The sequence below is a fragment of the Oryzias latipes genome, chromosome 4 (genome assembly GCF_002234675.1).
Source record: "Oryzias latipes chromosome 4, ASM223467v1".
Lineage (NCBI taxonomy): Eukaryota > Metazoa > Chordata > Actinopteri > Beloniformes > Adrianichthyidae > Oryzias > Oryzias latipes.
Window position 1 is genome coordinate 15282376 of NC_019862.2, and position 15314 is coordinate 15297689.

Genomic DNA, 15314 nt, shown 5'->3' on the forward strand with positions numbered 1-15314 from the left:
AAAATCCACTGTCACTCCTGCTTTACAAACACAAGTTATCAACATGTTTTCTCCTTTTTTTATGTGCAAACATTCATACGTGCATTATAAAAGTTATTCAAGTCTTTCCAATGTATAGATTGAATTTCACCACAGTTTGATGTGCTTTTTTATGTTTGTGTGTGGCCCTAAATGATTATTTTGAAATGTAGTTGCTGTGGTTTTTTGAAAAGATTAGCTTTTCATCACAATAGCTCAAGCATGTTACTATTTGGATGGCTGACTTGCTGGCTGTTTAAGAACGCGGGGTAAATTAGAGCTATTAACAAAAGCTTGTGTTTACGTCGAGCTGAAATGCAGCCATGTGTGCACACATAAATATACACTCTCTCCCACAGTCCTTGAGCCGAAACTCAAAGACTACATTCTAGCAGTACTTACTAGAAGTTTCAGGGTACACTCTCACCTATCCTCTGTGCCCTCTTGGGTGTTATTTTACCCAACCGCTTAGTGTTTTAGCTGTTATAGTGATAATAATATCCCCCACTAATGCTCACTCTCCACCTCTCCTACAGAAGCAGACAGAATGCATGACAAGCAGGGAGTTTCTGGCCTCCCTGAGGTCGTCTCGTCAGGGAGACTGCCCCCCGCCGCAGCGAGCCACAGGGTTTGCTGCAGCCTGTGTGGAGAGCTGTTCATCAGACCAGCACTGCCCTTCTTCTAGAAAGTGCTGCTTTAATGGCTGTGGACACACCTGTCAAGCTCCAGCCAATTTATATAAAGGTAAAAGCAATTCCTTGACAGCTTTCTTTAGTATTTCAAGCCTGACAACTGGCTGTTATCAAGGGTTTTTTTTGTCCTTGTCCTTTGGAAAGTAGGCACTGTGGATTGTTAATGGTTTAAATTATTTGGCTTCACATTTTGTCCATTTAGAAAGTTTCTGTTAAATATTTATTTTATTATGTTTTTCATGACCATATGGCTAAATATTGAAATTTATGGTTATGCATTGAAAAAACTCCATAATTCTCAACCTGTCAATTCCCACGTAGACCTGAAATCTGAAAGGAATTTGAATGCCAGAGAAATTTAGCAAAAAACAATAAGCACCATTCAGCACTTAACTGATATTTCTTTAACTGTTTATTTCTGTTTGACTATGGATGGAGCAGTTATAACACTGAAAATAACACTGTTGCTAATATAGTTTGAAATAAGAGTTTATTGCATTGATTTGAAGCCTGAATACTTCTGAGCTGCAATCCTTCAACCATTAAATCCAACCCATTAGTGCAAAAGGAAACTGGTTAGTGTAAAGCTACATTCACATCGCCCTCAGCAACGCACGTTCAAGCAACCGCTTTCAATGAAAAGTCTATGTAAACACATGTGAATGCATGTTTCAGGCTTCCACCTTCAAAACTCTCACGTTCACACATTTACCCCAGTTTCTATGACCGTTTCCGGGCTCTACGTACAAAATACATGGCCATTTAACACGCGTTGAAAGTTAAACCAGGTTGAACTTTGACCAATCAGGCATACGAATTGGATGGTGACATGTGGATGGCATCCCCTTTAATTCACGGAAGTGCCAATCATTTAAAAATTGATCATAAAGGAGAAATGAATAATTGTGGTTTTTGCCTGGCCAGAGTTTTATGACACTAAGTCTTTCATATGTCTCAACAGAGCTTTGAAAGAAAAAGCCTGAAGTAAGATTCGCAAGATTTGCACCGCTTCAACATTTCGTCCGAAGCTTTCTCCCACTGAAGGTGGCGGACATGCGCTAGCAAGCAGTAGAAAGAAAAGAGATGATTCTCCTCCCTGCTTTTCCACTGTAAACACCACGAACTAAACGTCACATCACATACCAGCTGTGAACGAAGCATAAAAGCACAACTTCGGGGGGAAAGCCAATTTTACTTGTATTGCACTTTTCGTACACAGAGGCAACAAACGTGCCTTTAGTAAAGTCCAATCTTCCTATGGGGTCCGAATGCTATTTAGTATCAGTGCAGATTTATAAAATCTGGATTACTTGCAGGCTGCACGGTGGAGGAGTGGTTAGCGCTCTCGCCTTATAGTGAGTGGTTCGAATCCCGGCAGGGACCTTTCTGTGTGGAGTTTGCATGTTCTCCCCGTGCATGTATGGGTTTTCTCCTGGTGCTCTGGCTTTCCCACAGTGCCAAAACATGCTTCACAGGTTACTCTAATGTGTGTGGGAGTGATTGAGTCCCTGCAACAGTATCGCAACGTGTCCAGAGTGTGCCCCGCCTTTGCCCAACAGTAACCGGGACAGGCAACCCTGGGACCCCAAAACAGATATAGCGGTTAAGAAAATGGTTACTTGTCTCTGCTTTTTACTGGATTTTGTAACTATATTGATATGTACACGCAGCCGTCTTGCCTTAATCTTGCAGGTGTTCCTTTAAAGCCTCGCAGAGAGATGAGCTTTACAGAGGACTCAGAGGGACACGTGAAGGTAGGGTGGGTGTCCAAGTTCAACGTCAGCATGGAGCCAGTCGTTTACCTCCTGGAGTCCCGCTGGAACATTGGTATTCACCCCAGTGAAGACCATGCTTCTCCGTGGTCTGCTGTTGCCATGGTAAATGTTGCAGTAACATTTTGTCTTTATTTTCTTGTTGAAGTTTGAGGTGTTTCAATGATAATGATTTAATACTGAGGCAACGAATAAGGGTTTCATTTGAAAAATACCATGACTGTGGCAGAAATGTGTTCCATAGTAAATTCTAAGATGCTATAATAATGCAAATAGACCAAATGTCAGTGAAAACATGTATTTAACAGCACAGTGTATTGCTGTTTATGTTTAACAGCACTGATGGTAGGGGAATGGCATAAAAAAGTTTCCATGTGTCTTAGAAAGTGAAGCAACACCATAAAATGTGTTATATGTTTATTTCATAAATCTCTGTTTGTCTTGAATGATTCAACATCTCAGCAGTGGAGATGGATTGATGTTACACTGTTTCCACCTCAGCAGTCTGCTGCCTTACTGTCTAAACCTCTTCACCCCAGTCAGTCTACCTCTCTGCCAGGGTAAACCTGGGTCTGTGTGTGTGTATATGTGTCTGTTGTCCATGAGTGTGCCTGTGTGAGGTTAGGTAAATAAGCAGAGCTTAAAAATGAACCGCAGGCAGCCACAGTCATTCCATGGGCTGACTGAATGACTGAATGCTCATTATGAACTTAAATAGATGGCACCTCATGCTTGTGTGTGGTGCATATGTGTGTGTAGTAGAATTTGGGTGTGTAGCATTTAAACAGTGATTACATTAGCTCTATCAGGGAGACAATAAAAAAATCAATCTTTAAATGCTTTTTCCATAACCTGATGAGGACGTTTTACTCTACTATTAACAGCAAGGAGGTCTATTCTGTCTCTCTTCATTTGATGGTTTTAATTTTATGGTTGTTGTAGGCCTAATACTTCTATTTAAGACACCCAAGTTGCTACACGTTTCTACTTAATCTTTTTAGTCTTTCACACAAACACGTCTATAAAGGTAAACACTTACTTTTTAGTCTGTCTATTCTTTTTTTGTGCAGCAAAGTCATTTGAAAACTGATTTGCTAATTAAATTTACACTTCACTTTGGCTTTACACCTGTTGCCCCTCCTAATGCAAAGACCTGTAAACTCCATTAAGGTGAACATACCACTTAGTGGTTTGGAGACCAGTGCAGTACCCACTGTGATGCAGCCTGGGGGACCTTTAAATGTGGATCAACTAAACTAAATTCCACGGTGGAAAACCTGTAAAAATGTTCATTCTTTACTAATATAACCTTTAATTTTGTCAACTGGGGAATCATGGATATTCTGGTGCTGCTGCAGCTTCTTCTACAACAGAGAAGCTGTGTGTTTTTGAATGTTTCAACATTTCAAACAAAAACAGATCTATTTCTGACAGATCACTTTAGGCATTGATGTGGCAATAGTTTTTTTTTCCATCAAACAATATGAAGCATTATACACAAACTGACCTTTTACAAGAATTGCTGTTTCTTTTTCCTTAATGAATAATGTATGAACATCTGCTGCTGTTTTGACATCTTGTGCAGGTGCATATATTGCATAATAATGAACAGCTGCATGTCATTCAGTGTTCCCTTCTTTAAATTTTTGGATAGGCACTTTCAGTATGAAGATTTTTTCATGTCAGTTTGCTGTTAAGGAGTCTCAATGCTGATATTTTGTGGAACACTTGCTAAAATATAAACACATTACAGAATAAAATGTGTATTACTTTATATTTTTGTAAAAAAAATAAATATTTAATAGTAAAAGTATAAAAAAAAATATATGTTTTGACTAAACTTTGTAAAGATTTTTTCAATATTTGTTTCTCTATGTTAATTCAACCTGTTTTTCTGTAGTTGTTTGCCATTTGGTCTCTTTTAGAACTAAAATGTCAGTGATTGGACTTGTTGGTCGACCAAAAGTCATAATATAGCATGTAACCTCTCTAGCTGTCAGTCAAATTTAGCTCTTCTCTTGTTTTCTTGTAATGGTGTTTGGGATTATCAAATTGTTATAAATAAATCCAGGCAATAAAAAAAAAATTTGGTTGTAATAGTTTCAACCAAAACTTGAATTTATTTCTTTGTACACACAAAAAAACACAATTTTTCATGTTTACATTAAAAGTGTTTGTGTTCGTAGACTCTTTCAGAAGAAGTTCTTCTGACCGATTTGAGACCTCAGCGTTGGTATCAGTTCAGGGTAGCAGCGGTCAACAGCCAAGGTAGCAGAGGTTTCACCACACCCAGCAAACACTACATTTCCAGTAAAGGTAAAGGAAACACTTATTTTGGTTCTCTAGATAAATGTTAGAAGCATCCCACTCAAAATGATGACTCCTGCATGTTTCATTATAACCCGCAAAGTGAGTTTCAATATTTGGTGAACACGCACAAAAAATGATTATCGCTCAAATACGTTTTTTTTTTTTTTTTAATGAGAGATTCAATGCTTCCTGGTGAAATGGTCAAAAAGTCAAGAGTAGATGATTAATGCTCACTCAGTAGAATTGTCAGTCCATAAAACACAGACAGGAAACAGAATATACTCACAAATGCAGATGCTGGGAGCTACATGTATAAAACATATACACAAATGTACTCCGTTGGTTCGATGCCAAAATGAAATCCCAGGCTTGGGTCATTGAGTCAAGGTGAAAGTAAGAGTGAGACCGTCTTGCTCTTCATCTGTCATTCACACAGATCCCCACCCTCACAGTCAGTTTAATGCCCAAAGTAAAATCTACAGCTGAGGTCTGTGAGTCAGGGAAAAGTAAGACTTAATAGTGAGATAAATGTAATCTTTTAGTTTTTTCTTGAGAACTAAACTGCACTCTTTGTACTGAGACTTTTTTTTCCATAAAGGAAATCAATTCTATTAGACCAGGCTAAATGATTGCAAACCTTTCTTTAACTTTGATCTTTTGATTGGCCCAGAACATCCTGGAGCATTGGAGACATGGGGGACATGGGGAGGCATTTTTTGTCAGATACATTTGGTAGTTTTAACCCTGTAAAGCATTCTGGTTTAAATATCCAATGAGACACAGTTAACTTATCAGTGACCTCAGTAGTTCAGGTTAAATGCAAGCTGTCTCCAGTGGTGGTCACCTCTGGTCTTTGATTTGGTTGCTACTGGAAAGCGCCTAAGCCTTCTCCAGTATCACTCACCTTTGATGCTTTAAATCTAATTGACTTTGTGGGCTTGAGTACAAAGACAAAATAAGCTGTGTCCCATGAGAGTGGCTTCTGTGTTTTACTCTTCTGCAACACCAAATATTGAATTATTGGAAAATTCTTGAAGTTGGTTAAAGCTCCCACATTTTGGGGGATTATTAACATTTTTTAAATCAAGATTTCATTAAACAGATTTTTAGATTTATTTTGATGAACTTGAACTTAATAAATCCTTGCTGATGTTTACCAATTGTAAAGCAAACTGTAATCGACAAAATTTACCATTACCATTAAATTTAAATTTGGAAGCACAGTTTTTATAGGTTATCAACAAAGGCCAAAAACAGACTTTGATTACTATATTTACTGTACTACACCTACCCATAAGGAACAATGTGGGGTTTATTGTCTTGCCAATGGACACTTCGGCACATGGGTGGACAGGAACAGAACCCGCAATTTTTCATTCAGAGGTTGACTGCTCCACGCCTGCACCACTATACAATTCTTGTGAAAACTGAAATGATTTACATCTAATCTTTAAACAAATGTCTGCATTATTTAAAAAAATATTTTCTTTTTCTTTTTTTGTCGTTCTTTATAGATCCTTCACCTCCAGAACCTCCAATGAACATCAGAGTGAGCAACCAAACTCTAAACTGGGCAGGACTTCAACTTATGCCGAAGGTTACAGAGAGGTAGCATTATATTTTGAGACTACTTATACTAAAAATACAATAATTCTTGTTGCTATTTTTATGGCAATTCAGATAAAGCTTTTAAAGTTTTCTACCCTGGTTTAGTAATATATATCATCTTTGTCTTTATTTGTGTTTACCAAGAAGTTTCATGAAGTTCATCTGTTGGATTGAAATATATTTTAAACATCAAAAAGAGATTTCAGCTAATAGTTCCGTTTTAATTGACATGATTAAATTTATTATGCCTTTGTTGAACCTTATACCTCTTTGAGTTTTAGTAAACCCATGCACAGTTCAAACTGCTGCTTCCACTTTGTTTACATTCCTGTTGTGATGTTGTTTGACATGCAGTTTCCCCTCCTTAGGTCGAGTGAAAGTGGAACCACAGTGGCAGTCCTGTTGAACTGGGAGCCCCCCAGTGAGGGGGACCTGCTTATTCGCAACTACAGAATCACTTGGATGCCTCTACATGTACACACAGCACATAAACACACACACTCACTTCAAGCTAATGCACAAAGATTGCACAAAAACAAGCAAAAGTGGCCAACAAACTCACACAGACAAGAGCAGAAGAAGAAAGAGAGCAACACTGTTCTGACTGCAGGGGTAAGGACGCACTTATTCTAAAAATAAAAAGATGTAATTATGAAAATACATTTGTAAACATTTTTAAGGACAAATTAACCTTTTGTTACTAAACATTCAAATCCAATTTTTATGCAATTTTTTCAAACTTAAAAAAATGAAAGAATTTAACTATTTTAACGTGTTTTTAAAAACCCACTGCAATGAAAATTATGTTTTCTGTTTTGTCTATGTTATGTCTATGTTATATTTCTATGTTATGTTGTATACGTGTTCTTATAGTGATTTTTTTCATGATGGAGGTCATACAGTATATATAGAAAATGAAGTTTCTGGTGAAACTATGTCCTAGAAAACGACAGTTTTTTTTTTATTTGGCTAAAATCTAACTTTCCAACATAAGAGCCTATGGGCAATTGCACCCTTTTGAAACCCGCTTTGGAATCATTTGGAGGAACTGTAACATTTGGTACTTCCTGTCTTCTGTCTACTTCCTGACAAAAATATGAAAATAAAAAGAAGGGGCTTGGTTTGAACACAAGCAAGCCAGTGGTTATTGTCGCCTACTGGCTGAATTTAATGACTTGAACGAGCAAAACTAGGACAAAAAAAAAATCTTTAATCTTCTTGTTAAAAGCTTTGTGGCAGTTTAATTTAAAACAGCCTAACAGGGCACAGGTGCACACTTGTACTTTATTGTTATGGACAAAAGAACTTAGGGTCAGGTTCCAGTAAGCCATGAAAGGGATTAGAAAAGCAAATTCACTAATATACTTGTGCATAAGAAAGCTCATATCAAAACACAAAGTTATTTCTGCAACAAAGATTTTACGTAAATCAATACATATGACGTACGTTACATTTCATAGTTAATGCCTTATATTCAGACCACATCTCGGTGACAAAGCTTGCATGACCAATCATAGAAATCCACGATAAATAGTGATTTTCCGTAATTGTGAGCCATCAAGGACACAAAAAACATGTCCAAGCCATGATCACTACTTTTTCAGAATTTTTGAAAGCTCTACAGCTTTTCCTTCAGTTTGTTTATCAGTTTGCCTTTTTTAGGAATTGTGCTGAGATTTTAGAGCTTTTGTTAAAACTCCTTTGTAATAGAGTATTGTCCATACAGTCTAAACTATACAGTTTTAGTTTGAAAAGGCAGGTGCTGTACTCCTGAAACAGAACTAGTTATTTTACAACCTTTTGTGCTAAACTGGTATTGTAGACTAGAATAAATAATTACATATGCCGGAAATGCATAGTTTGAGCTTGAATTCTGAGAAAACTGGCTCCGTGAAACCTAATTAAACACAGAAAACGATTTGAATAATGTAAATGTCTTTCCAGGAAAATTATGTAAAAATATGTACCTGCAACAAGCTCGTGAAAAAAATCTGAAAAACATAAAAGTCTTAAAGTTATGGATCTTTTTCCAGGTTATGGAAACAGTCTTATAGAACGACACAAAGGCTAATGGGAAGCACCCACCACCTTTTATGTACCGGTACATACATCCACACACACAATTCAGTAACAGATGTTTATATTCCATTTTTTAAAAGCAGGGATGGACTAGTTTTTCAACCTAAACCATATCCCTCTGTGGCCAATAAAAAAGATCTTTTTCAGATAAGGGCAGAGAAAGAAGCCAAGAAGTTACTCTGATACCTTATTGTGAGATTTAAGTAGTGAAGGAAGAGGTGAGGCACTGAGCCAGGATAAGTAATTATGTTCACATTAGGAAAGGTATCAACATGAAATGGAAGCATTTCAACCAGTTCTGGTCTACTTTCTGAAATTGAAACCTTCTTGGCATGTGCTGCTTGTTTAGTTGAAAATGTAATGCTGAACAGTCATGAATATAAAAATACATTACTGTGATCAAGTGCTGTAAACCAAGCATATTTTACATTTCTGCACCACAATAGTTTAGTGACATCTCAGCTGAATAAATGGACAATAGAGGGAGGGAGCTTTTTTGCATTTGGACAATATGTTTAACTCAAAGTATCTGTAAATGTACCGACATTATTCCACTTAGTGCCCCATGAGAGCGTTAGTGACTGAGTGTATCGGTACCTCCAACTTTTTTATTTGCATATTTAGAGTTCTGTTCAATGAAATGGCGATTACAAATATTCCCCATTCCAGAAACAAATATACATAGAAAACTATCCTATCTACTACATTTTAAAACACATTTCTGGTTGATGTTTCATAAAATTGTCTAATTGGTTTTGATATCATGATAAATATTTAGTATTTTTCTTTATATGTCTTCACTTAAGAGATAATTTATTTGCATTTCCACTGAATGCTTTTATGACTTTTTTTAAATCACCTGTTAGTCATGTTGGATTTAACTATCTCTAAAAAAGATTTAAAAAAATGATAAAAATTGTAGCATTTTTTTGTTTCGTTGTTGCCTTTCATGTGATGAAATCCTGACTGTTTAGGACTTTACTGTTCTTAGTGGTTGTGGTCATCCCAGACTTTGCCCATTGGAGCCATTTATCTGTAGATTCGGTCCCAGTTCTGCATGACTTGAAGCTTTGGAATTAAAGTGAGCCTCACTAACTAGTGTTTCTCACTGACAGCTACAAAACAACAACATCTCAGCAGACAGGAAAATCCAGGATACCTTAACTAGACTGTATGAATTGGCTTTCAAAGCATTCTAAGCATTGGTAATTTATTACTCTCCTTTGGGGAAATATAATATATTCCTGGGGTGTTTTTAAAACATATATAATGTCAATCAGGCATTTATGCAGGACTGGAGAAATTTAGCTTTAAATAAGATACAAGGGGATTTTGGTGGATGTGCGCAAATGTGCTACAAAAAGCAGATTAACCTTGTTTTCAAACATGCATCCATCAGAATGAGACTGATGAAATAGAAATCCTGGCTGTCTGTGTGTTCTGAATTTCACAACACACATGCGCCTGTGTACAGCTGTACAGGCCATATGTTTTGTCTATCTTGTGGGTAAAGGAAATTCCTTAAGCTCACTTTGTCTGTGGGTTATTGAGTAACTGGTCTAAACCTTTGTTACAGTCTATCCTTACATGTTTTAAACTATAAACTCACAGTCATCTCTTTGTACAGATCTGCAGAACCAAAGCAGATTGACTCGGTGCATGTTAGTAATCTCAATTAGACGGCAAACTAATGCAAAAGAGGTCTAAACTGTTAGTTCAATTTATAGCTGTAGATGAAGTTGACAGAATCATCACCGGTCTGATTTCTATAGTAATCCTCATTGTGTGACATCCTGACATTTTTCTGTTACAGATTTTATCACACAACCTCCCTGGATTTGATTTAACGTCTTTTGCCAAAGTTTCAACAAGGACGTAAACCAAGGATGATTTCAGTCTCTTTAATCAAGGTTCCTCTATTCCCTAATGTGTAACAGGCGCAGAATGAGTTGTGGGTGCAGGGTCTTCTGCCTGGCACTCCCTATTCCCTGTCAGTTCAGTCGGTTGCCTACTGGGGTCAAAAGAGACTTAAAAGTCACAGAGCACAGCTGGTTTTCACAACTATTCCTAATGCAGGTTTGTGAACAAACATACCTTACTTCTGAAGATGAAAAATGGGCAAAAGTGTCTGTATAGTTAGTCAAAAGCTTGAAGTTGTAATTTCATATCATATAAAGCATTGGCGTTTTTAATGCCTTAGAAGTGCTGCGGGTGTTACTTTGTCTCTTACAAAAAATAACCTCAATTTTTTGGGTTGTAAAATAAAAATCCATGATGCATTTGCAGGTTATGTACAAATATGACTCAAATAAGAATTTTAAGCTACAGGATAGATCTACTTTCTAATTTTGTATTGTATTTTGTACTAATGGGAACAAAGACTCCTTCATAGTTGAGGACCTCTAATCCAAAAAGCAGTTAATCATGTCAATAGCTTTCTCACATATTAATGAATGCTTTGTATACAAATGTATACAGCTTCTATTTTGAATGGAGTTATACATGATTGGATTCCCAGTTAGCTTAGAGCTTCTACTGACTTTCTCTGTCTACACGCAGCTGCACGGAAACACAAAGTACAGTAGAAACTTAATGAGGTCGTCAAGGTAACAGTGGTATTTACAGGTGACCTGTCGGTCAGCTCAGCAGCGGGTTATAGCCAGCTGCAGCTTGATTACTAAACCATACACCAAACGTTATATGGAACTTCCTACTCTTTATACAAGACACTTTTATAAATATTGGGCATAGTCTATGCATTGATTCATTTTCAATGCAAGTGACTTTGAGTCTGATCCTGTAAAGCTAATTAGTGTTTTGTTTTTTTAATGTCAAAACAGAGGAAATCTTTCACAGCTGCACATCAGTTTTTTTCAACTTGCATAGTTTATGACCTGGGAATTATAAGATCCGTTTTAAAACTCCCTTTGATTTTAAATGTTGAACACTAGTGTCCCCTCATATCCCTCTTATATATCATCCACATTGTCCTTCGTGGGTGCTAATGTCAGCTGGCTGGCACCTCCTTAGTATGCCAAAAGTAACTGCAAACTTAAACAGGAGATGACCTTTTCCTGTTGCAACCCAAACACCTTACAAACAGCAGACAAGCGTTTTTTTTGTCCCTGTTTTCAAGTAACACCTTAAAACTCAATTGTTATTGATGCACACAGTTTTACCTAATATTTATAGGATTTAACTTTACTGAGGTTCACGTTTTAATGCATTTTAGTCTTATGACTTTAATGCTTTTACTTCTCTTGATTTTGTTTTTACTTCATGCAACACCATTCAACGCTTGTATTTAAAAATGCTGTATAAATATATTTGCATCTGCTTTTCTAATGTTATTCTCCTTGTCCAACTTATATCAAAGATGGAGACTTTTCCAACGAACTCCCTTCCTCTTCATCATCTCTCTCACCCTCTTCTCCCTCTTACCCTTCTGTGTCTCAACCCGACTCACCTGTCAACCCTGTCCCCTCTGAAAAACTTCGACTGGAGGCTGCTGCCCCTCATTACCATGACAACCAGCTGCAGGTGAAGGTGTACTGGAAGTGGCCTCACCACTGTAAGTTCATGTTGAAACATGAAATGTCTACACACAAAATCTCAGCCATTGCATATGTGTCTGATCGTCCTTCTTTCTCTATTCCAGTCAGACCAAAACATCAAGATCTGTACATTTTGCGTTGGCATCCACACACCTGCATTAACAATGTAACAAGCAAAGAGAAAATGACAACAGTGCAGGTACACCTGATATTTACTGCATTACAATTGCTTTGTTTGTTGGTCAAAAATCACATCAGGTTATGAGAAGTTTAGAATGTTACACCAGGATGATTTATATATATAAAAATCTCCTCTATTCTAGTGTGAAGAGATTATATGGAACAAGTTAATTTTTAAAGCTGTATCATAATCTTAAAATTATCTGCCAAAATTATGTTACTGTTGTGTGTAAATCAAATTGCTCTTACTTTATGCAAATTTTCAAAAGCGTTACAATTATACTGCTGTAACAGTGAATTTGTGTGCGTTTCAATGTCTTCATGTTTGTAACTGTAGTTCTCTTTCTGCAGGGCACCCATCACACCATCAAAGGCCTGCACTTTGCATGTAAGTACCGGGTTTCAGTGGCATTGAAGGCGGTTCCGGGGTCTGAGGCTGTTGCCTGGGTTATGACCCCAACTTGTTCCTCCATCAGCATCAGAGGAAAAGCTTTGGCCTGCAACACCAAAGGTACTATTAACTTAACACATGTTTACTGCCTGCTTTCACTGATTCTATACTATTATATTCTCACAGACAATAACAAGAAAAAACTGTCTTGTGAATCAGCCCTTTACATAAACATATGCAATTATATTAAAAAAAACCTGAAAATGTGAACAAACTGTTCAAAAGTACAAACAATATGAAAATTATTTTTGAAAGAATTTTGTTCTTTTTCTGTGTCAGAGCGCCTCCCAGCAGGCAGAAAGGTGGTACTTCGGCCAGAACAGCTGACTGCAGATTTTTATCAACTCAATGGAACATTGCTTTCAACATTTCGCTGGAGGATGTCCCAGCATGCACTCGATCCAGGAGCAGTGGAGGGCTTTCAGTTCACCTGGACTCTGCAATCTGAGCTCAAGTCTGATGTAGACAGACCAGAACATGCTCTCATCTCCCAGACTCAAACCATTGCATCGGTGAGGCAAAGAAAATATTTTGTGTTGGGGAAAAGGGGAGGATTTGTTTACTGTTTGAGAAAAAGAGGAGCTGGAGGATTTAGTGTGTTTTTGTTTCTTATGAAGCAGGCAAATTTTAATGTTTACAGAGATTTTTCTTTATGATCTAAAATGTGTTATTTTCATCCTTGCTTTTGTTTTTCACAGACTCAAAGATCGGTAACGGTTCGTGGTCTTCAGGCAGGCAGTGTGTACCAGCTGCAACTCCAGGTGCTAACAGCTGGTGGCAGAAAGGGCGCTGCAGTCTCAAAGACCATACATACTCCCACAATAAACACCAGTCTCTTGTAGGTAGAAACACTGTTATTAAGACAAAAGTTTTACTCAATGCATAGTAATTCTTAGCCTTATATTTTTTTGTAGCAGATGTGTTTTATATGCTTAGAAAAATGTGTACATTAAACATCTGGGCATATATTTTCAAGGCCAAAAACCCAAAGCTGCAGCTGGCATCCATGGATGTCTTCAACTGTGTGGGGTTTTTTTTGCCATCTTTCACTGTGCTACAGATTTTGTTCAGCTTCAAAGCTGACCTATCTAAAAGTGTACAATAAAGAAGCATTACATTTTCACTTTAAACACATTTTTCAGTCATGATAAAGACAATTAACTTGCTTCAAATTATGTATGTTAACTTGAAACTCTGCCTCTATTTTTCTGTTTTAAATGTAATGCCCGAAGCCTATGGAGTTTTTAACCCACTATTTCCCTTTCGGGATCACGGGTTGCCGGAGACTGTCCTGGCAACTGTTGGGTAAAGCCAGGATACACCCTGGAATGGTTACCAGTCTGTCACAGGGCATGGAGTTTTATTTTTTTTAACAAAAACATGTAGTTATTTTTATAGCATTTTTGTTAAGGTTGCACCATTTGTAATTGTTCTTGTTGTTGTTGTTGGAGCTGATGGACTGTATTGGCTACTGTGCTGTACATTAAATATGTGAATAGTGTGAGTTCTTGCATGGCTGCATCTGTCTTGTGATTTTGATAGGATCAATCCTCCTACACTGTTTTGGCCCAAGAAACTTGTAAAAAGACCTGTTGTCTTTGATTTCTAATGATGCTAGCAGAGATGAGCTCTGATCTTAAATGTACAATCCAAATGTAGGTTCAAACTGTGTTTCTCTTATGGAGTAGTCGTGATAAGTAAACATCTTCAAAAACTAAAGCGTTCAATACTCTATTATGTTTTTTCTTTCGTTCTGTATTTTTATGACAATTTTATTGTTTAAACTGTTTTCTTCCTTGCTTACAAATATCACATTTTTGTACTATTAACAAAGTGTGAACTGTTTTGCTGTTCATATTTTAGTTCAATGCTTTTCTTTTTTACTTTTCTTTTTATTTATTTTCTTATCCAAAGCGTTTCTTACAAAAACATCTAAATGTACAATGAATGTCTTTTTTTTTTACACATGAAATCGACCATCATGCCAATAAAATAAAAATGAAATTTGATGTGATTGCAGCTGCCTTTATCATCTAAAAAATGTCCAGATTTCAGAAACATTAGAACATCAGCATACGGAAATCTAATCTGGATAAATGAACCTTAAAGATTGTGTTCTACTGAAAAAAGTTTGGTATCTTTTGGAGTTGATCTTACAACCATCTTCAAAGCCAAGTTCCAAATAAAGAAAGTTCTCATTTAGAAAGGTTGCAAAGTATTTGTGAGACTTCATTGCACTGTTTTCTTATATTATATTTAATAGTTGAACAAAAGAAAAAAAATCAAGCTTTGAAAAAATCTGCAACTTTACAGTGGCGGAGCTGTAACGTTATATATAGAGGGGCGGGAGGGGGAGAAGACTTCTGAAGAGTGGCGTATAAAAACATGCTATTTTTCTTTAATGTTAATTCAATTATTGGTAAATGTATTCCTATTTTTATTTTGTTATTTTTGCAATGCTTAACGATGCTTGTATTGATTATGCTTTGATCTTTGTCAGTAATGATTTTGACGAATAATGATTAATGATGAATAATGATTAATATATAAGAAATTGGGGGGCATAGCTTTTTGCAGGATGGCTACTGCCCCCTTTGTTCCCCTGTATCTCCGCTCCTGTAATTTTATTAAGTAAAGCTATATCTATTTT

The 15314-nt window shown here is 36.8% G+C and overlaps 1 protein-coding gene across 1 annotated transcript in view; it reads left to right on the forward strand.

Annotated features, from left to right (window-relative positions):
• anos1b (anosmin 1b) overlaps positions 1-14672 on the forward strand; it is a 32080-nt gene extending 17408 nt beyond the window's left edge. The window contains 11 exon segments of the mRNA NM_001104719.1: positions 555-762; positions 2403-2587; positions 4669-4798; positions 6307-6400; positions 6769-7012; positions 10417-10555; positions 11856-12050; positions 12138-12232; positions 12565-12724; positions 12944-13176; positions 13363-14672. Coding sequence (NP_001098189.1) covers positions 555-762; positions 2403-2587; positions 4669-4798; positions 6307-6400; positions 6769-7012; positions 10417-10555; positions 11856-12050; positions 12138-12232; positions 12565-12724; positions 12944-13176; positions 13363-13506 — 1827 coding nt within the window. The 3' untranslated portion in view covers positions 13507-14672.
• The last annotated feature ends 642 nt before the right edge of the window (positions 14673-15314 follow it).